We start from the raw sequence: 22,080 nt of genomic DNA, 5'->3' as shown, positions 1-22,080 counted from the left end.
CCCCAACCACTGCGCAGAATATAGGCGTTCTGTTCACATACATTGTGCTAACCTACAGAAGGGTGGTGGGGGCAGAGAAACGGGACATGTTAGACGGAGGTTAGTCGACACCTCGGCAGCTGCCTGCCACGGGATACCTGTGTGTCCCGGTGGCCTGGTCGCGCTGCTGACACGCGGGCAGCCTAACCCCTGGTCACTTTCTGCATCCAACGGCCAGTAAACTATGTCCTGCTCACGGGTGCGTCAGTGGCCTGTGGCCGTAAGCCACAGGGCAACCAGCGGCCGTGTCCTCGTGACCGGCGCACCATGGCATGGTGGCAGACATTTTGTTACGGGGTTGGACGGCTCACTCTATCACTCTCTACCTAACCCCCCCCCCACTCCCACTCCCCCCCGTCTCCCCCACTCCCCCCCCGTCTCCCCCACTCCCCCCCCGTCTCCCCCACTCCCCCCCGTCCCCCCCACTGCCCCCCCGTCTCCCCCACTCCCCCCCCCCACTGCCCCCTCCGTCTCCCCCACTGCCCCCCCGTCTCCCCCACTCCACTGCCCCCTCCGTCTCCCCCACTACCCCCTCCGTCTCCCCCACTGCCCCCCCCCGTCTCCCCCACTCCCCCCCCCCACTGCCCCCCCCCGTCTCCCCCACTCCCCCCCCCACTGCCCCCTCCGTCTCCCCCACGGCCCCCTCCGTCTCCCCCACTGCCCCCTCCGTCTCCCCCACTGCCCCCCCCCGTCTCCCCCACTGCCCCCTCCGTCTCCCCCACTGCCCCCGCTCTGGACCCCCCATCCCGTTCTCAGGGATGCCTTCTCCGTTGTGGCCAGACACGAGCGGTGCGCTGAGCGGTGCGCTCACCTCCTCCAAGCTGTCGTCAGCCAGCACGACTGGTTGACGAACTTAAATAGCAGGTGTGTTTTACGCCATGCAAACAGGGCGCGATGACGTCGGGACTTCGGCCCATCCGGGACGGTGAATAGCGGGGGGGGCTATTAGTGGCGAATCTGGTCGTGTCGGGGGCGTGAAGGAGGCGTTTGTCGGGAATGGCGACTCCGAGATTTGGCGGGGTTCGGAGAATAGCGGGAGGGCGTCGGAACAGCGTCGCCGTAAAAATTTACGACCCCCGCTATTCTCCGCACCGTCGTGAGTGCGGAGAATCGCGCCCTCTATTTTTCCCCTCTTAATCAATCTCTTGGTCTCCTTTGCTGAATTCTGAACAGCTCCCAATCCTCAAACTTGCTACTGTTTCTAGCAACTTTCTTTGAAGCTAATATTGTCCTTAATTTATTTTGTAAGCCAGTGTTTTCAATCTTTTTTTCCGGGGACCCATTTTTACCAACCGGCCAACCTCCAGGACCCACGCAGGCCGACCTTCTCTTACCGTTAATGTGAGAGGTGAGCCTGCTTGGTCCTCATGATCTCACTCCAATCAGGTTCACAGGAAGAGAGAGCTATGCGCATATCGGGTGCAGGATTCAGCCGGTTCCTTTGTGCCGTCTTCATCTTTGCGAGGAAGGAAAATCCAACCTCTCACATGTAGGTCGTTGTGAAGAGCAAAAGCAACAAAATGTTTGTTTTACTCAGCTCTGGATACTCCTCAGAGACGCTACTCCAGAATGCTGACAGCCTCATTGACTTGTGCCATATTTTTAATATGCTGTCACAACTGAGGCGCAGCTCAGTTTCTTCATTTGGAGTCAGCTGCGAGTTAAGAACTGATTCTGGGGTCTCAAACTCAAAGGGAGTACACTCACCTCTTCACTTTCAAAATCTTAAACTTCTCTGGAAAATAGCGAAAATTGTTGATCAGCGAAGCCAGATGCACTTGAATAAGGCTTGCCAGTCCATTTACAGGTTCCTTACTAATGCTGTTTTCTTCGATGTGTCGAAGCAGTGTGGGAAACATATAGTAGTTTTGGCTTTGCACTCGCAATTGCCAAACTTTCAATATCTTTTGGAAAGCTTTGATTTCTTCACAGTGCCGAAAGTAATCATCATCCTTCCCTTGCAATTTGAGGTTCAGTTAATTTAGAATTGTTAGCATCCAAGTTTCATCAGCAAAAAAATCAGCCAGAGAGAACAATTTCTCAAGGACGATTTCATACCTCAGTTCGTAAACTGAATAGCACCCGACTCTTTTGACAGCTACCGTTCTTCTGTGTGGAACAATAAATGTGTGTGCTCAGACCCCATATCGGAACACAGAGTGTCAAAAAGTCTGGTATTGACCGGGCTGCGTTTAATGAAATTCACAATTTTCACAATTCCTTTCAACACCACTTCAAGATCGGATGGAATTCCTTTTGATGCCAGTGCCTTAAGGTGAATAAAACAATGATTCCAAACAATGCCCTGACCAGCTGCCTCCTTAATCCTGACTATATAACTCCACTGTTTTTCCCAGTCATGTTGGCTGCTTTATCACTTGTGATTCCTCTGCAACTAACCCAGTCAAGCCCGCACTTTCCAACCACAAAACTTCAAAAATTTCTGCGCCAGTCGTGTGGGTTGGTCAAGTCAGGTCGCTCAGCAAATCTTCAACAAATTCATTGTGCCAAACATACATAACATAAACTAGCATGGTTGCACAATCTGAAACATCTGTACTTTCATCCAGGTGTATTGAGAACGCCTGAGCTGATTTTAAACGAGAAATAAGCTGGGCTTCTAAATTCTCACCAATATCACAAATTCGGCGAGCTACTGTGCTATCACTAAGCGGGATGCATTTCACTTTTTCAATGAACCTCTCATCTATGACCGTACAAACTAGGGGCTGAATTCTCCATTACTGGCATCATGTCCCCATGCTGACGTCAAAACGGTGGAGTGTCACGCCAGAAAAACTGGCATGAAAGGACCACATATTCCTAGCCCTGCAGGGGGCTAGCAGGGACCCGGAGTAGATCTCGCAGCAGATACGGGCCCCAGCAGTTCCGGGTCGGAGGCCGTGCATGTGCACGGAGGTGGCCTCCAGCAGCTGCGCCGTGCTCCATGGCGGACTTGGACCCTGGAACTGGACCCAAAAAAGAAACCCCCTGATCAACTGCGTACCCGACCCTCAGCGTCTGCTCAAGTATTTACCAGCCGCCTATAAGGCCCCCCCTCACCCTCTGATCAGCCCACCCACGACCAGGGGGGGCGCAGACTGAGTCCACAGCCGGCACACGGGTATCCCGGCCGGCTGGAACACATTTATTCCACGTCGTCGAGATTTCGGCTGGTCGGGAGCGAAGAATGGCGGAGCGGGCCTTTGGCAATGGCCCCAGGTAGGTCCCAGGCGGCGCGGTGTACTCCCCGAGTACGCCGCTTTTCAGGGCCTGCAGAACCGGGGAACCGGCGCCGGTCCCTATTCCTTGTGGGAAAATGGATTTTCAGCCCCCACACCGGCCGTGATTTCGGCGGCGGGGTGCGGAGAATCCAGCCCTATATCTAATGCTGTAGGGAATATTAATCTCTCTGCTATAGTGTGCGGCATTTTCTCTTTCTACCATGTAAGAGGCTATTTGAACTTTGTCATGCAATGTAACATTTCTGCTGAGGACTTCAGCTGACGATTTAAGTTCTCATTGCATCCTTTTGAAAAAATCAAGAAGTTGTCCTCGAACTTGCCATGCCTTGTCTTCAAATTCCTTTGAAATTTTGAGGGTTTTAAACTTTCATTTGTCAGCACTTCCCTGCATATAACGCACATGGGCCTTGCATCCTGATTTGCATTGGCACAATTAATAAATTCATACCTTAAAACATCATCTTTATACTGCTTTGTGCCTGATTTCAGCTGCTTCTTAATGGGTTATTCACCAGAGGGCTTGGAGCTCACACCAGCACTGCTTTGTCCTGGTGTGGACCCTCCTGAACAGCTCACACCAGCACTGCTTTGTCCTGGCGTGGACCCTCCTGAACAGCTCACACCAACACTGCTTTGTCCTGCTGTGGACCCTCCTGAACAGCTCACACCAGCACTGCTTTGTCCTGCTGTGGATTCTCCCGAGCCACTCTCTCCAGCAGGTTTAGTTGTGGGATCCTGGCCTCCTTGTGTCTCTGGCCCTCTCTTCCTTATAACAAAACGTTCCATTTTAAAGTTTACTTGTTTGCTGCTGACAAAATGGAGGAATCGCAATCGCCCCCAAAGCACGTGACGTCAACGTTCGGAGGGACGTGACCTGCTCTCTGCCTCCTTCAAGCAGGAAGATTACATTGAATTCAAAAACAAACCTTCTCCTGCGTCTCCGATTGTGTAAATTTGCACGCAAGGCGCAGCAGCCGGCTTTTAACAATGCCGGCAGCGAGCAGCCTTCAAAATGATGGCTGCAACCATATAAAAGAAATGCAGGCGCATTACGCCTGCGTGCCTGCTCATCGGTGCGCATGAATTTACGCAATTGGGAACGCCGTGTCGGACGGCTCTATGACCCTCCCAACACCCGCCCGCGAGTCGCTACCGCGACTTTGAAAATGCCTATTGTAAGCTATGGTTAGGCCGCTTTTCTGGTTATGTTTTTCCACCAGAAAGGCATGTATGACTGTTGCATTGTTTACATTTGTTCCTTAAATATTAGCCATTGTCTACCCACCATCATGACTTTTAATCAGGTTCCCCAATCTATCTTAGCCAACTCACACCTCATACCTTTGTAGTTTTTTTTGCTTAGATTTAGGACCTTAGTTTCAGATAGGACTTCTTCACTTTCCACCCTAATGAAGAATTCCATCATGTTATAGTCACTGTTCTCGAAAGGATCCTGCACAGCAAGATTATTAATTAATCTCTTCACATTGCAGAAAATCAAATCTGGGATAGCATTTTCCCAAGTTGGTTCTGTGGCATACTGGTCTAAAAATTCATCTTGTACACACTCCAGGATTTCATCTGTCACAGCATTGTTGCTAATTTGATTTGCCCAAACTCTATGGAGATTAAAGTCACCCAACATGATTGCAGCACTCCTGTTACATGCATCTCTAATTTCCTGTTTAATGCCATCCCCTGCCTTACCACGACTGCTTGGAGATCTACAGATGACTCCCACTAATGTTTTCTGCGCTTTGTTTCTAAACTTCATCCAGACTCATGCTTCGTCTAGATTTTCTGAGCCAACATCCTCTCACTGTTGCACTGATTGTATCCTTAACCAACAATATCACCCTCACATAGAACATAGAACGATACAGCGCAGTACAGGCCCTTCGGCCCTCGATGTTGCACCGATATGGAAAAAAACTAAAGGCCATCTAACCTACACTATGCCCTTATCATCCATATGCTTATCCAATAAACTTTTAAATGCCCTCAATGTTGGCGAGTTCACTACTGTTGCAGGTAGGGCATTCCACGGCCTCACCACTCTTTGCGTAAAAAACCCACCTCTGACCTCTGTCCTATATCTATTACCCCTCAATTTAAGGCTATGTCCCCTCGTGCTAGCCACCTCCATCCGCGGGAGAAGGCTCTCGCTGTCCACCCTATCTAACCCTCTGATCATTTTGTATGCCTCTATTAAGTCACCTCTTAACCTTTTTCTCTCTAACGAAAACAACCTCAAGTCCATCAGCCTTTCCTCATAAGATTTTCCCTCCATACCAGGCAACATCCTGGTAAATCTCCTCTGCACCCGTTCCAAAGCTTCCACGTCCTTCCTATAATGAGGCGACCAGAACTGTACGCAATACTCCAAATGCGGCCGTACTAGAGTTTTGTACAACTGCAACATGACTTCATGGCTCCGGAACTCAATCCCTCTACCAATAAAGGCCAACACACCATAGGCCTTCTTCACAACCCTATCAACCTGGGTGGCAATTTTCAGGGATCTATGTACATGGACACCGAGATCCCTCTGCTCATCCACACTACCAAGAATTTTACCATTAGCCAAATATTCCGCATTCCTGTTATTCTTTCCAAAGTGAATCACCTCACACTTCTCCACATTAAACTCCATTTGCCACCTCTCAGCCCAGCTCTGCAGCTTATCTATGTCCCTCTGTAACCTGCAACATCCTTCCGCACTGTCTACTACTCCACCGACTTTAGTGTCGTCTGCAAATTTACTCACCCATCCTTCTGCGCCCTCCTCTAGGTCATTTATAAAAATGACAAACAGCAACGGCCCCAGAACAGATCCTTGTGGTACGCCACTCGTAACTGAACTCCATTCTGAACATTTCCCATCAACTACCACTCTCTGTCTTCTTTCAACTAGCCAATTTCTGATCCACATCTCTAAATCACCCTCAATCCCCAGCCTCCGTATTTTCTGCAATAGCCGACCGTGGGGAACCTTAGCAAACGCTTTACTGAAATCCATATACACCACATCAACTGCTCTACCCTCGTCTACCTGTTCAGTCACCTTCTCAAAGAACTCGATAAGGTTTGTGAGGCATGACCTACCCTTCACAAAACCATGCTGACTATCCCTAATCATATTATTCCTATCTAGATGATTATAAATTGTATCTTTTATAATCCTCTCCAAGACTTTACCCACCACAGACGTTAGGCTCACCGGCCTATAGTTACCGGGGTTATCTCTACTCCCCTTCTTGAACAAAGGGACCACATTTGCTATTCTCCAGTCCTCTGGCACTATTCCTGTAGCCAATGATGACCTAAAAATCAAAGCCAAAGGCTCAGCAATCTCTTCCCTGGCTTCCCAGAGAATCCTAGGATAAATCCCATCAGGCCCCGGGGACTTATCTATTTTCACCTTGTCCAGAATTGCCAACACTTCTTCCCTACGCACCTCAATGCCATCTATTCTAATAGCCTTGGTCTCAGCATTCTCCTCCACAATATTATCTTTTTCCTGAGTGAATACTGACGAAAAGTATTCATTTAGTATCTCGCTTATCTCCTCAGAATGTCCAAATTACCAACAGCACATCTTTCGGGACTTTTCCTGTACATTTCCTGAACGTCATTCAATCCCATTCATATTTAGGGGATTTGCAGCTGCTTCAGATCATCTGCTCCCAATCTCCAATCCTTTAATCTCCGGCTCCGAATGGGACACATTTACTGCTCAATCTCCTCATTGGCCGGTGAGTGACTCCGCGGCCGCCACTAGGCCCCTGATCTCCTGGCCTCCTCACCACGCGGTCAGTGCACATGAACCTGGATCTCAGCAAAGAGAGCACACTCAGCTGGTGCTCTCAACCGCCAGCAGCACAAGGAAGAACTGAAATATCATGATTTACATTAGCCTTTTCTCCATGTCAGCACTAAATCATGTCTTTAACCCCTTACAGGTCTGTCAAATGTGACAGTGAAGTTGTGGTGGGAGGAAGCAGAGTCCTCAGTTAAAGGTGAGCATTTGGGAGAATGCACCATCACATGACTCAAACGGAGCCTCCACCAGAGCAGAGTCAGAGATAGCCGGGTTGTCACATGGTGAGATGCACATTATATTTGAGCAGGTTTAGGTCCTGGTGATTGGGATAGCAATCTAGAGTCTCTGCCATGGGGCCCAACGGCTAACCATTGCTCAGCTGGATGTGGTTGTTGAGCCTCAGGGGTCATCCGCAAAAAGGGGGATTATGGAGCAGCAACGGGAAATATGACGATCGGCTGGAGAATCCCCGTCTATGCCAACATTGTGGGCCGCAACGATTTGGCGATGCTCCGCCCCCTCAAAAATGGCGTACTCGAAAAGTACGCTGCACGCCATTGGGACGGTCTCAGGACGTCACCTGATGCCCTCCCCCGATGCGCTGCTGCCGATGGGCCGAGTCGCCGACAGCATCGCTCGTGTCTGCTTCACACCGCTCGGGGATCTCGCGTCGCGGCTGTGGACTGAGTCCAGCACCGCCACACACTGGGTGCGGGGGGGGTTGGGGAGCCGTCCCGCTGGCAGGGGGGGCTTTGGCGGGGGCTGGGGGGACTAGTGGGGAGTGGTCTGGAGGTGGCGAGGGGGGTTACGGGGGGCACTATCTGGCAGGCCGGGTCCATGCGTGGCCGGTGCCATGTTGCACGGCGTGATCGCCGCAGGCCGCCTCCGTGTGCATGCGCGGCCATGGACCTGGCCATTCTGCGGCCAGTTTTGGCACAGGAGCTGGGAGTTTTACTCGGCGCACCTGCTAACCCCTCATCTGGTCCCGGAATTGGTGAGGGCTCGACGCGATTTTGGTGTCGTATAACACCACAGTTCCTACGCTGGCATTGGCACTTAGCCACAAAATCAGAGAATCCAGCCCATGATGTCACCTTCCCAACCCTGTGGAGGTATGTTTGGAAGAGGGACTAGGAGCAAACTTGCAGATTTAGGGCTTTGGGTCTTGTCTGACGTGGGTGAACAATGACGAAAGCTACTGGCAGTGGTGGGCAGTCATTAATTATCAATTATGGGCATAATGAGGGAATGGAGGGGACTCTTCAAGGATCTTGCCGGTGGTGAAACATAGTCTTGCTGAGTGCCAAGCCCGGTAGCTCCATACAGGCAGTCCCCTGACGGCACGCCGGTAGGGCAGTGAGGCCTTCTTGAATCCCACTCCGCACCAGAGCACCACAGTCGATTCCCATCTTAACATGACTCCTAATTGGGCCTTTAATTATGTTTCTGAAGAATCATATTGGACTCGAAACGTTAATTCTGTTTCTCTCTGCACAGACACCTTCAGACCCCCTGAGATTTCCCAGCATTTTCTGTGTTTATTTCAGAATTCCAGCATCTGTAGAAGTTTCCTTTTACTTTAGTTATGAAAATTGGCTGCCTGAATGATTCCTTTCCTACTGTCAGTAAAATGTCCTGATGGTGGGACTACCACGAAGTTAATCCAGACAATTCACCCCACAATTTTAGCCCCTGCCTCTGAGCCTGCCTTCCAGGGGCCAGTAAAATTCATGTGTGCGTGCATTTTTCACTTCTATTTTTTCTTTCTTCTGTCCCTATTTTCTGTTCGTATTTCAATGCTGATCATCTCTAATATTTTCTGGTCCTTAGGCCTAAAAATTCTACTGACTGATCTCTATTTCTCCACCTGGCCTGCTGAGTATTTGTGGCTTTTTCTGTTTTTGTTTTATGTCAAACTTTATTTCTTTTAATAGGTGACACCGTCACAACAGTTTTTTTTTAGATGCTTAGCTTTCAACTCTCCTACACTAGGTGGCACTGCTAACATTCTTTGACTCCACTCCTTTTTGGTTCTCTATTAGTTTATATTCTCACCATTATAAAACTTAAGGAACTAGAAATTTTGTTGTGTCCATTTTTAGGTACGCAATGGGTACAGGCTATGATCCCTAAACCTGAGGCATGAGAGGTGCTCCAAATATTGGGCCTCAGAACTCATTTACATTGAAGCAGTGTGTTGGAAGGAACTGCAATGAAGAACAAATCAAGATCGTTCAGATAAGTGAAGGCCAGCGATGGGAGAAAAACACAGGCAGGGAGGGAAATAAGAAGTTTGGGAATGGGGGGGGGGAGGGTGAGGAGTAAGAGATCTGGCCTCAGGGACAGGGAGGAGGTCACCTGGCATCTACTCGGGGCACAAAGTAACAAAACTAGAGGACAGGAACAGACACTGAGAAGCGGGGAAGGAAAGAAATAGGAGAGAGAAAAAATACAAAGAAAAGAGTGCAGGTAATTTTTATTTAACTGGCCCACCTGTAAACTGATGGGATTTGGTCAGCCACCAGTTTTATACTCTCTATTGTTACTGGATTAGTAATCCAGAGACCCAGCACAATGCTCTCAGATCTGGGTTCAAATCCCATCATGACACATGATGAAATTAAATTTAATAAAAAACTGGAATTAAAAGTCTAATCTCACAAAATCAGAACTTAAGAGTTAGTGTCATCTTCAGAATGTGTGCAATCTACACAATGCAGATCTGTTTGTGTCCAATTGACTGATCTTACCAACTAATGGTATGGGCCAATTCACCAACTTGAACAGAATGTAGCAGCTCCAGGGAGTGCATTTCAGCTGAACAGCCTGAGATTTTCCCATCCATAAACTTTAATGGAAGGAAGGTGACAGGTTGTGCAGCTATGATGCAGGGATACAACTCCACTGGGAATGCAAGATCACAAAAGCAGTCCATTGAAAATTGGTACTACTCATACAAGACTTGGGGAGTCTTTGGCCAAGTAAGCACATTTCATGTTCCACTGTTGTTAATGTCGGGCAAGCTTTGGAATTGGAATGCAGATAATATTTTCTTTGTTCATTCAATATCCATGTTGCTGGCAGGCCAGCATTTGTTGCCATCTCTAACTGCCCTAAAGATGGGGTGGTGAGCTGCATTTTTAAACTGCATGTACACCACAATGCTGTTGGGTAGAAATTTTAGACGTCTGATCGAGGGATGATGATGGTGGTAATTTATTTCCAAATCAGGATTGATGTGATTGGGGAACTAGCAAATGGTAGTGCCCTCATTCATCTCCAGCCCTTATGCTTCTAGCCAGAAGATATCCTGACTTTGCAGCAAGCCTTGGTAAGTTGCTGCAATGCATCTTGTAGATGGTACACACCATGGACTTATAATGAGTAGAGTGAAGGGTTAACATGGTGGATGGGGTGCCAATCAAATGTGATGCTTTGTCATGGACGGTGTCGAGTTTTGTGACTGTTGTTGGAGCAAAACAGGCAAGTACCAGGACATTACCAGTGCGGTAGACAATGGGGAGCCAATGGATGTGGTACATCTGGATTTCCAGAAAGCTTTTGACAAGGTGCCACACAAAAGGTTGCTGCATAAGATAAAGATGCATGGCATTAAGGGTAAAGTAGTAGCATGGATAGAGGATTGGTTAATTAATAGAAAGCAAAGAATAGGGATTAAAGAGTTGGGTGTTTCTCTGGTTGGCAATCAGTGGCTAGTGGTGTCCCTCAGGGATCAGTGTAGGGCCCAAAATTGTTCACAATTTACATAGATGATTTGGAGTTGGGGACGAAGTGCAATGTGTCCAAGTTTGCAGATAACACTAAGATGAGTGGTAAAGCAAAAAGTGCAGAGGATACTGGAAGTCTGCAGAGGGATTTGGATAGTTTAAGTGAATGGGCTAGGGTCTGGCAGATGGAATAAAATGTTGACAAATGTGAGGTTATCCATTTTGGTAGGAATAACAGCAAAAGGGATTATTATTTAAATGATAAAATATTAAAGCATGCCGCTGTGCAGAGAAACCTGGGTGTCCTCGTGCATGAGTCGCAAAAAGTTGGTTTACAGGTGCAACAGGTGATTAAAAAGGCGAATGGAATTTTGTCCTTCATTGCTAGAGAGATGGAGTTTAAGACTACGGCGGTTATGCTGCAATTGTATAAGGTGTTAGTGAGGCCACACCTGGAGTATTGTGTTCAGTTTTGGTCTCCTTACCTGAGAAAGGACGTATTGGCGCTGGAGAGTGTGCAGAGGCGATTCACTAGGTTAATCCCAGAGTTGAGGGGGTTGGATTACAAGGAGAGGTTGAGTAGACTGGGACTGTACTCGTTGGAATTTAGAAGGTAGCGGGGGGGGGGGTCTTATAGAAACATATACAATTATGAAGGGAATAGATAGGATAGATGCGGGTAGGTTGTTTCCACTGGTGGGTGAAACCAGTTAGGTTTGTGGTCAATGGTGACTTCTAGAATGTTGACGGTGGGGGATTCAGTGATGGTTGAATGTCAAGGGGATGTGGTTAGACTCACTCTTGTTGGAGATTATCAATGTCTGGCAACTGTGTGGCATGATAATTACATACAATTTATCAGCCTAAGCTTGAATGTTGTCCAGGTCTTGCTGCATGTGGAACAGACTGCTTCATTATCTGAGGAGTTAAAATGGAACTGAACACTGCCCAATCATTAACCAACATCCTCACTTCTGACCATTAGTGAAGTAGTTGAAGATGGTCAGGCCCAAGGCATTGAGGAACTTCTAAAGCAAAGTTCTGGGGCTGAGATGATTGTTTGCAATAAAAATAACCATCTTCCATTGTGCTAAATATGACTCGTGTTGCAATTATGAGGTTTTATATGATTATGTTTTAATTGATCTCTTTAATTCAAGGTAAAATTGATTAATGAAGAAGATCATGTGATCTGCTAGGGGTTCTGCCAGACCACAAGCCAGAATGGATAGATTACCATGGAGACTGGGGTCCTGGGTGAGATTTACTGAGAGAAAGGTGTAAAATGTTCTCACTTGAAAATAGGCAGGAGTAGCTGGGCTGACTATGGATAGATTTTGGTCTATAACTTCCTCAGTGTGGCTATCAGCATGGGTTGACACTCCGTACCCATGTACCCGTGCTATATTTCTTCAGTCCATGTCTGGTCCGATCTCCCCGATCCTGGATCAGGGTTAGAGTCTAAATGAAGCGGGGCAAAGAACGACACGCCCTCTTTTTTTACAGCACAAGCTGTTGTCAAGGTGAGTTAAAGTCCCATTGAAAATATCAGACCGGGAAAAGGTTAGGGTAAGTGGAAGGGAGTTGGGGGTGGGGGTGGTCAGACATGGGGAGTGCGGTTTCAGACATTGGGGAGTGATAGGATTGGGCTATGGGATGGGGGTAGGTGGGTTGGGGGGAATTGGGTTAGGTTGTGGGGTTGGGACAGGTTGGATCATGGGGGTCCAGCTGGGTGGTGTCAGAGGGGTCGTGTTGGTTTGGGGGGTGAGGGTGCAGGAGTAGGTGAGATTCCAGCTTGCAGGGGTCCATTGTGGTTTCAGAAGTGTACAGAGAATGTGCAGAGACTGGACTGGGTGTTCAAAATAGTTAAGCTTGAGTTAGAAGTGGTTAAATTTCTTCTAACATTTTCAGAGTCACTATGAATGTATCACTGACAGAACCATCTGAAGTTAGCGGTTTAAATTCCTTTGTCGGATGGTTCACAGCATTTGTCCATGGGAAGTGGCACTCCTGGACAATTGCCGATTAAACCCTTTCCTGTGGACTTCCGGGAGGGATTTTCCAGTGCATCTTTGGGGTACCTTCAAATCTGGTACTGCAGAGCCAGGAAGTTTGGACTGACAAAGTTAGGGCGGCATTGTGGCACTGTGGTTAGCATTGCTGCCTCACAGCACTAGGGACCCGTGTTCGATTCCAGCCTTGGGCAATTGTCTGTGTGGAGTTTTCACATTCTCCCAGTATCTGCCTAGGTTTCTTCGGGGTGCTCCGGTTTTCTCCCACAGTCTAAAGATGTGCAGGTTAGGTGGATTGGTCATACTAAATTGTCTGTTAGTGTCCAAGGATGTGCAGGTTAGGTTGCGGGGTTATGGGAATCGGGCAGGGTAGTAGGGGAGTGGGTTTAGGTAGAGTGTGCTTTCCGCGGGTCGGTGCTGAAATGATGGGCCTCCTTCTACACTGTAGGGATTCTATGAAAGATAAAAGATTGCAGTTTGTGTGGTCAGCAGAAAGAACAATATGGGTTCTCTGCAAGCCAACAGATGGAATGTAGGAGGGAGGACAGTCTTTGGCCATTGTACTGCAGGAGGTTACCCTATCTGACAACTGATTCAGACCCTATCCCATTTTTAAGAGTAGAATACTTTCAGAATATTGCTCTAGTGCACTTATGTTGAACCATATCGGTCTTGGCTTATTGCATTACATTGTAGGAATTTAATTGCTCTTCTGGAAATAACATCCATGTTTTTTTGTCAACATTTATCTTTTCTAAAACATCTAATTTAGCAATATGGGGCGAAATTCTCCGACCCCCGCAGGGTCGGAGAATCGCCCGGGGCCGGTGTAAATCCCGCCCCCGCCGTGGCCGGAATTCTCTGCCACCCGGGAATTGGCGGGGGCAGGAATCGCGCCGATCGGCGTGCCTCCTGCGGCGATTCTCCGGCCTGCGATGGGCCGAAGTCCCGCCGCTGAGAGGCCAATCCCGCCGCCGTGGTTTCAACCACCTCTGGTGGCGGCGGGATTGGTGGCGCAAGCGGGCCCCCGAGGTCCTGGGGGGAGGGGGGGGCGCGGGGTGATCAGACCCGGGGGGTGCCCCCACGGTGGCCAGGCCCGTGATCGGGCCAGTGCCGTGGGGGCACTCTTTTTCTTCCGCCGCCGCCACGGCCTCCACCATGGTGGAGGCGGAAGAGAACCCCCCCCTACCGCCCATGCGCCGGTGGTGACGTCAGTGGCCACTGACGCACCGGCGCATGCGCGAACCAGCCAAGGCCTTTCGGCCAGCCCCGACGCCGGGGGGCGGGAGTCAAAGGCCGTTGCCGCTGGTTTTGGCGCCAGTCGGCGTGGCGCCAACCACTCCGGCGCGGGCCTAGCCCCTAAAGGCGCCACTCCGCTACGCCGGGACCCCCCCGCCCCGCCGGGTAGGGGCGAATCCTGGCCGTGGTATACCATTTCAAAATTTGATTACTAACTTTTAAAGAATATATTCAAATAACCAGAAAGCCAGAATGGTGTGATAATTTATAATTGAAAAGGGTATGTTTTTAAATTCATTAGCCAATTATAAATTCTGTACTGCAAAACATAATGCCTCAACATCTGAAAAAAATTAAAAATGCAAAAACTTAATCTAGTAATATTTTTTCATAAAAATGTAAATTACTTTCTTTTCAAGTCAAAGCAAAAATACATTCAAATATGGAAGTAAAGCTTTTACAGATGAAAAATCAGCATCAAAAGAATCAAAATGTATGTTTTTACACTGCTTTTCATACTGCAGTGTTTCTTATAAAAGATTCAATTCAGACAAACGAGGTAAAAGATGACAAACAGCTTTCATCCTGCTTACCTAACTGATTTTTCACATCTAGAAGTATCTTGAACTGTTGGGCCTCTGGATTTTCAGGCTCATAAATGAGAACTACAAATAGAATAACAAAGAAAGAGCAAAACGTAATTAATCTTCCTACTACTTTGAACATGATGCTTAACAGCTACAAATATTAATGATGCAAAACAATTGCTGTTTCAAACTGCAATGGAACAATAGGTGGTGTTTTCAGGACACAATGATCTTTTTGAGTAATAAGTTTTTTGAAAAATTAGGAGCGAAGATAATACATATTAAAATCAAACCAGACAGTGGTCTGGATTCTCTGCTTTGTGACGCTGGACCCCAAATCGCAATCGGGCGAGGAATCGCAGATAATCAAAAAATTGAAGTTTGCGCCCAGCGTCGGTGGATCCGTGGAAAACCATCATTTGCATGGATTTTAGTATCATGAGCAGCTTGGACACTTCAAGCTCCACCCCTCGTAGCCGTACGTTTCGTGGGCACTATTGTGTTCGGTGTTCGATGTCTAGCAAGGAATCCACAGAACTGCTTGTGACTTGTCCAAACCAGGATCTTTAGGAATACACATGTGGTAAGGTAACGATCAGATACAGAGCAAGTTATCATGGAGTTTCTTTATACTCCCCTGGAACTACCTCTATGCACGACTGTCCTCGTGCACATCTTATAACCATCTTTGGAACACTTTGACCTGACTTATATCTCAGTTTCTTGTCACATGACCACTGTCTCGAGATCGCATGGTGGATCTGTACCGCCATCTGCTGGTTGGAGGTCACACCACCAACTAACTACAATATTGTTTATAGGCGGCGACTTCCGATGGCGGCCATGGTGTCGGTGGTTGCACATTTGGTGGTTGCCGCTCATGGCAGTTTTTTCGGACTTTTCCCCCAGTAAACGGGTGGATGTGAGGAGGCACAAAGGTGCAGGAGAGTGAGGGGAAGAGATTAACCCACTGGTGTATGAAGCTGAGGGCCAGAAGCGGTCACAAAAGAGGGGATCAGACTGCAAGAATTGGTGCATTGCCTGCGGCTCACGTGGAGATGGCGGAGGGTCAGGGAACGGCTCTGCCGGCTCAGTGGTCAACAGAGCAGCTGGTGGGCTTCCTGAACAGTAAGTTCACCCAGCAACGCAAGGAGAATCTGGAGGACCTGGCCTAGGCAGTGGATTCGATTAAGGAGGTGATCGACCGCCTGGAGACGAAGCTGGAGACCCAGGGTCAGGCGATCCAGAAGATGGAGGAGATGGTGGGGGAACATGCGGAGCAGTTCGCCTCAATGGCAGCGGAGATGGGGCTGATGTGAGATCAGCAGAGGTGGCTCCAGGAAAAAGTCAAAGACCTAGAGAACCGGTTGTGAAGGCAGAATATTAGGATTGTGGGCCTTCCGGAGGGGAGTGAAAGAGCCGACACTGGCGCATGTGTGGGAAGGATGCTGGAGAAGCAGCTGGGAGAGGGAGCATTTGCATGGCCTCTGGAGGTGGATCGAGCGCAGAGGGCGCTAATGAGGAAGCCCCAGGGAAACGAGCTGCCGAGTGCAATGGTGGTGCGCTTGCACCATTTCCTGGACAAGGAGCGAATTATGAGGTGGGCCAGGCAGAGGAGGTGCTGCACCTGGGAGGGCAGTTAAATCCGAGTATACCAGGACCTGGGTGCAGAGCTGACCAAGAGGAGAGCAAGCTTTAAATAGGTCAAGGTGGCCCTCTACAAGAAGGGGGCGAAGTTTGGGTTGCTGCACTCGGCAAGTCTGTGGGTGACCTACGAAGGCTGGGGGCTGTACTTTGGGACGACGGAGGAGGGGATAGAATTTGTCTCAGACAATGGACTGGCAGGAGAAGGTGGACTTTGAACTTTGGTGGAGATGCTTTGGTGCTGCGTTTAATTTGTGTTTGGGGCCATTATTTCGGCATCAGGTTTGTTTTTGTTCTCGGTTGGAAGATGGGGGTTTAATCTCTTCAATGGGCTTGGGGAGGGGTTGTTTTTGTCTGCACTAGCAGGGTGACTGAACGGGGTGGAGGGGAATTAGTGGGGGATAGGATGCTAGGCACCATGGACGGCGGATGCCAGACTAGCTGGTAGGGCTAGTTCACGGAGGCACAGTGGGGGGTGAGCAGAAGGTTATGGGGAATTGGGGGTAGGGGTTGTTGTTCGGGGGAACTGGATAGGGGGGATGTACTGTTGACAGGCTTTTAAAGTCTAATGGGAGGAGGATCGATGATGGCGGGAGGGGTGGTTCGTACGACCAGGCTGATCACATGGAACGTGTGAGGATTGAAGGGGCCGGTCAAGTGGGCCCGTGTGTGTTCGCACATTTAAAAAGGTTAAAGGCGGATGTGGCCATGCTACAGGAGACTCACCTGAAGGTGGGGGACCAGACTGGACTGAGTAAGGAATGGATTGGGCAAGTATTTCATTCGGGATTGGACTCTAAAACGAAGGGGGTGGCGATTTTGATCAATAAGTGGGTGGCATTTGAGGTGAGAAGTATAGTGGCTGACTCTGGGGGAAGGCATGTTATGGTGAGCGGGAAACTGGAGGGGATGCCAGTAGTGTTAGTAAACATCTATGCCCCAGACTGGGATGATGTTGAATTTATGAGCAAGTACTGGGGAGGATCCCTGACCTGGACTCTCATCAGTTAATTATTGGGGGACGACGACTTCAATACGGTCCTGGATCCAAGACTGGACTGGTTGACCGCGAGGTCGGGGAGGGTGTCAGCAACTGCCAAGGCGTTTCAGGGGTTCATGGAGCACATGGGGGGGGGGGGGGGGGGGTGGATCCGTGGAGATTTGGGAGAACGAGGGCGAAATAATTTTCTTTTTACTCCCATGTTCACAAGGTGTACTCCCGAATTTGTGTTTGACAAGACGTTGTTGGCAGGGGTGGTTGATATTGAGTATTCGTCAATAGTGGTGTAGGACCATGCCCCGCACTGAATGGATTTACGAGCAAACAAATGGGGGGGCCAGCACACGCAGTGGAGGCTGGATGTGGGACTGTTGGAGGAAGAAGAGGTGTGTGAGCAGATGAGGAAAGCCATCCAGGGTTATGTGAAGATTAATGACACGGGGGAGGTTTCGGCAGATACGGTTTGGGAGGCACAGAAGGCAGTGGTCAGGGGGGAGTTTATTTCTATTTGGACACATAGGGAAAAGGCGGAGCGGGCGGAGATAGAAAGGCGAGTGGAGTAAATCCTGCAGGTGGACAGGAGATATGCGGAGGCCCTGGAAGCGGGGTTGCTAAAGGAATGGCAGAGGCTGCAGATGGAGTTTAGGCTATTATCTACGGGTAAGGCGGTGGGGCAGTTGAGAAGGGTGAGAGGGGCAGTATATGAGTATGGGGAGAAGGCGAGCAGGATCCTAGCACACTAGTTGAGGAAGCAGGAAGCTGCGAGGGAAATTAGGAAAGTGAAGGACACAGGTAGGAATACGGTCTTGGACCCGACGGGGGTAAACAGGATGTTTAGGGACATTTATAGTAAATTATACAAGTCAGAAACCCCATCTGGGGAGGAGGGGATGTGGCGGTTTCTGGAGAGGTTGGAGTTCCCAAAGGTAGATGAGGAGTTGGTGGGGGACCTGGGGGCTCTAATTGGGCTGGCAGAAGTAGCGGAGGGGCTGGAAGTGATGCAATTGCGTAAGGCCCCAGGTCTGGATGGGTACCCTGTATGATTCTACAAGAAGGTCTCAGGGGTGTTGAGACCACTGCTGGTAAGGGCTTTCAATGAAGCAAAGGGGCTGTGAGTACTTCCCCGATGTTGTCACAGGCGTCGATAAAGATCCCGAACAATGTGGGTCATATAGACCAATCTCCCCATTAAATGTAGATGCCAAACTGCTGGCGAAGATCTTGGCCTCGAGGATCGAGGACTGTGTCCCAGGGGTAATAGGAAAGGACCAGATGGGGTTTTTTTAAGGGTAGGCATCTGCCGCCTAACATCAGGAGGTTACTCAATGTGATTATGGTGCCTCCAGAGTGATGTGAGGTAGAGGTGGTGGTGGCCGTGGATGCAGAGAAGGCCTTTGATCGAGTGGAGTGGGAAAACGTATGGGAGGTCCTGGGGTGGTTTGGGTTGGTAGGGTTTTGTGGACTGGGTCCAGTTGGTATATCAGACACCAGTGGCAAGTGTGTGGACGAACCAGGTGAGATAAGATTAGTTTAGGTTACACTGGGGGACGAGGCAGGGGTGCCCACTTTCCCCACGGCTGTTTGCCCTGGCTATAGAGCCGTTGGCAATAGCACTAAGAATGATGAAGGTCTGGCAGGGGATAATACGGGGGTGGTGATGCACAGGGTCTCACTTTACTTTTATACATTTCAGACCCACTGGAGGGATTGGAGGATTTTGGGGATATTAGAGGAATTCGGATGGTTTTCGGGGTATAAACTGAATATTGGTAAGAGTGAGGTCTTTGTGATTCAAGCAAGGGGAGAGAAGAGATTGGGTGAGATGCCGTTCAAGGTGGTGAGAGGGAGCTTTCGGTATTTGGGTATCCAGGTGGTGTGGGAGTGGGAGCAGCTGCATAAACTGAATTTGGGTCGGTTGGTGGAGCAGATGAGGGGGGGGACCTTTGGAGGCGGAATGCGCTCCCATTGTCATTGGCGGGGCAAGTACAGACGGTTAAAATGACAGTCCACCCGAAGTTTTTGTTCGTCTTTCACAGCCTTCAATTTTTGTCCCCAAGGCGTTCTTTAAAAAAGTGAATGCGGTGATCTCGGGATTTGACTGGGCGGGTAAAACCCCGTGGGAGAAGATGCTGCTGGAGCGGGGACTGGCTCTTCCGAATTTTATAAATTATTACTGGGCGGCGAACATTGTGATAGTTGGGAAGTGGGTAGTGGGGAGGGTGAGTTTGGGAACGGGTGGAGACGGCCTCAGGTAAAGATATGAGTTTGGGGGCACTGTTAACGGCACCTCTGCCATTCTTGCTGATCAGGTACTCCACGATCCCGGTAGTTGTGGCAGCCCCGAGGGTGTGGGGACAGTGGAGGCAGCATATGGGGTTCGAGGAGGTGTCAGTGTGGTCACTAATATGTGGCAACCACCGGTTCCCTCCCAGGGGGGGGGGGGGGGCTGGATGGGGGATTTTGGAGGTGGTAGCGGGTGGGGATCGAGAGTTTGGAGATCTTTTTATTGATGAGGGCTCCCGAGCTTGGAGGAGTTGGAGGAGGAGTTTGAGTTGCCAGGTGGGAATGGGTTCCGGTATCTGCAGGTGAGGGATTTTATGCGGAGGCAGGTTTTGACCTCCCAGCAGTCCCCACACCCTCGGGGCTGCCACAACTACCGGGATCGTGGAGTACCTGATCAGCAAGAACGGCAGAGGTGCCGTTAACAGTGCCCCTAAACTCATATCTTTACCTGAGGCCGCCTCCACCCGTTCCCAAACCCACCCCACCCCACTATCCACTTCCTAACTATAACAATGTTCGCCGCCCAGTAATAAATGTCTTACCAGGGTCTACAGGATAAGGTGGTGTCGAGGAGTAGGAGAGGGGAAGGTCTCAGAGATCTACAAGGAACTAATGTAGTGGGAGGGAGCCCCGATATGGGAGGTGAAGAGAAAGAGGGAAGAAGAGCTGGGTGGGGAGTTGGAGGCTGGATTATGGGAGGAGGCCCTGAGGTGAGTCAATGCATCCTTGTCGTGTGCCAGGCTCAGCCTGATACAATTTAAAGTGGTTCACAGGGCACACATGACTGTAGCTCGGATAAGCCTGGGGTGGAAGATAGGTACGGGCGCTGTATGGGGGGGGGGGGGGGGGGGTCCTGTGAACCATGTCCATAAGTTTTGGGCAGGTTAGAGGCTGAGGGGTTTCTGGCAGGGGTTTGCTGATGTCATGTCAGAGTTTTTAAAGGTGAGGTTGGTGCCGAGTCCAGAGGTGGCAATTTGTGGTGTATCGGAAGACTGGGGGGGGTGCGTTGGTTAAATTGTTTTGTTCTTGGTGAAACATGATGTTTAAAATTGTTAAAATTCTAAATGCCTCAATAAAATATTTTCGAAAAAAAAATATTGTTTACAGGCATATTACTACAGGCGCGAATTAGGGCAAGTGTTTACAAGCAGGGCCCGGGTTCCATGGCTGCGGTGTGGGAGCGGGAGGCTAACAAACTACTGAAAACCCCCCAAAAATTGTCGGGCTTCGGTGGGTGGCTGCCTGGGCCAGGGGCAGTAGTGCGGAGCGACTTGGTGCCAAATCCATGGACTTGGGGTGTTCCCCTCGGAATTGGAGTGGCCTGGCTCAGACCGCCATTGCTGCACTATGTGCTTAAAATGCATCCCTCTGGTGCTACTTACAGGCTTCTGGTTGCTCACACTGCTGAGTGCTGCCTGTGTCCTTTGAATGCTCAGAAGGCCTCTGGTCATCTGGGAACCCACCCAGGTTTCCCCTCTGGACACCTTCATACCCCAGCTGTATTATAAAGGGGATGGGCATAGCCAAGTTCAATCAGGAGCCCACCACGTTTTGGCACTCCGCAGAAGCACTACCCCACGGCAGAGGAAGCAGAGGATTAGCAGAGCTCATCCCAACCAGAGGACACCTGCACTAAGGCCTTTGGAATCCTCCCTGATTCTCTGCCCTCCTCACCAGTAACCCCCACCCCTCTGGATCACCAGATGTCTGCTACTAATGAGGCTGGCAATGGTGACTTCCTTTGCTACCACCACACAGGCGGTGTTCAGGAGGGCATGCTTGAGCCTGGGAAGAGGATGTCCCTCCTCTCCAGGCATGGAGCTGTGTGTCCAACTTGGCCTCCCGAACTCAAGGGGGGGGGATCTTATGTGAGCCATCTTCGTGGCTGCAGTGAGTGTGTGGTAAGTGGAGCGCTTAAAAATATCTCCAGCTGTCAGGCTCTTTAGTGCTAACTCTGGCCTCAGCGGTTACAACACCCGCTCACCGGGAATTGCTCTGAATTCATGCTGGCAGAGTGCTGTCCCATTTGAATATCCTGACTAACTTTCCGAATAGCGCCCCCAATGGATGTGCAAATCGAATGATGTTCAGTCCAGGTGGCAATACTGTGGGTGCGATTCTCTGGAAAAAATTCTAAGTTCATTTGTGGTGAGTTTTTCAGGGAGTTTCCCGTTCCTATTCAATGATGCTAATCATTTTTTGGGGGTCTGAGGAGTTTCTCACAAGTTTAGGCCACACTTTAGAATTTTGTTTTTAGCACTGGAGAGCTCAACTCAAGAGATTGGGCCGTGATTTTGAAAGGGTGCCCCGATCTCGAAGTAAGCTTGTGGGTGCCCCACACCTCCACCCATGGGCAATGCCACCTCCCACACATGGGCACCACCCCATACCCCTTAATTGAGGACACCCTGCTATGGGGTCCCTGGGAGCACCCCCTCGTCAGGCAGCCACAAGCCCCCTTACAGCACCGCCTCCCTTCT

General features: G+C 49.7%; 1 protein-coding gene across 2 annotated transcripts in view; it reads right to left on the bottom strand.

Moving 5' to 3' along the window:
- Window positions 1–22,080, bottom strand: part of erich2 (glutamate-rich 2) — a 289,680-nt gene that overhangs the window by 39,713 nt on the left and 227,887 nt on the right. For both annotated transcript variants that reach the window (XM_038789479.1, XM_038789478.1), the window contains one exon: window positions 14,680–14,751. In XM_038789479.1, coding sequence (XP_038645407.1) covers window positions 14,680–14,751 — 72 coding nt within the window. The remainder of the gene's footprint in view (window positions 1–14,679; window positions 14,752–22,080) is intronic.

This window comes from Scyliorhinus canicula, chromosome 2 (assembly GCF_902713615.1).
Source record: "Scyliorhinus canicula chromosome 2, sScyCan1.1, whole genome shotgun sequence".
NCBI lineage: Eukaryota > Metazoa > Chordata > Chondrichthyes > Carcharhiniformes > Scyliorhinidae > Scyliorhinus > Scyliorhinus canicula.
This window is presented reverse-complemented; position numbering and strand designations above follow the sequence as displayed.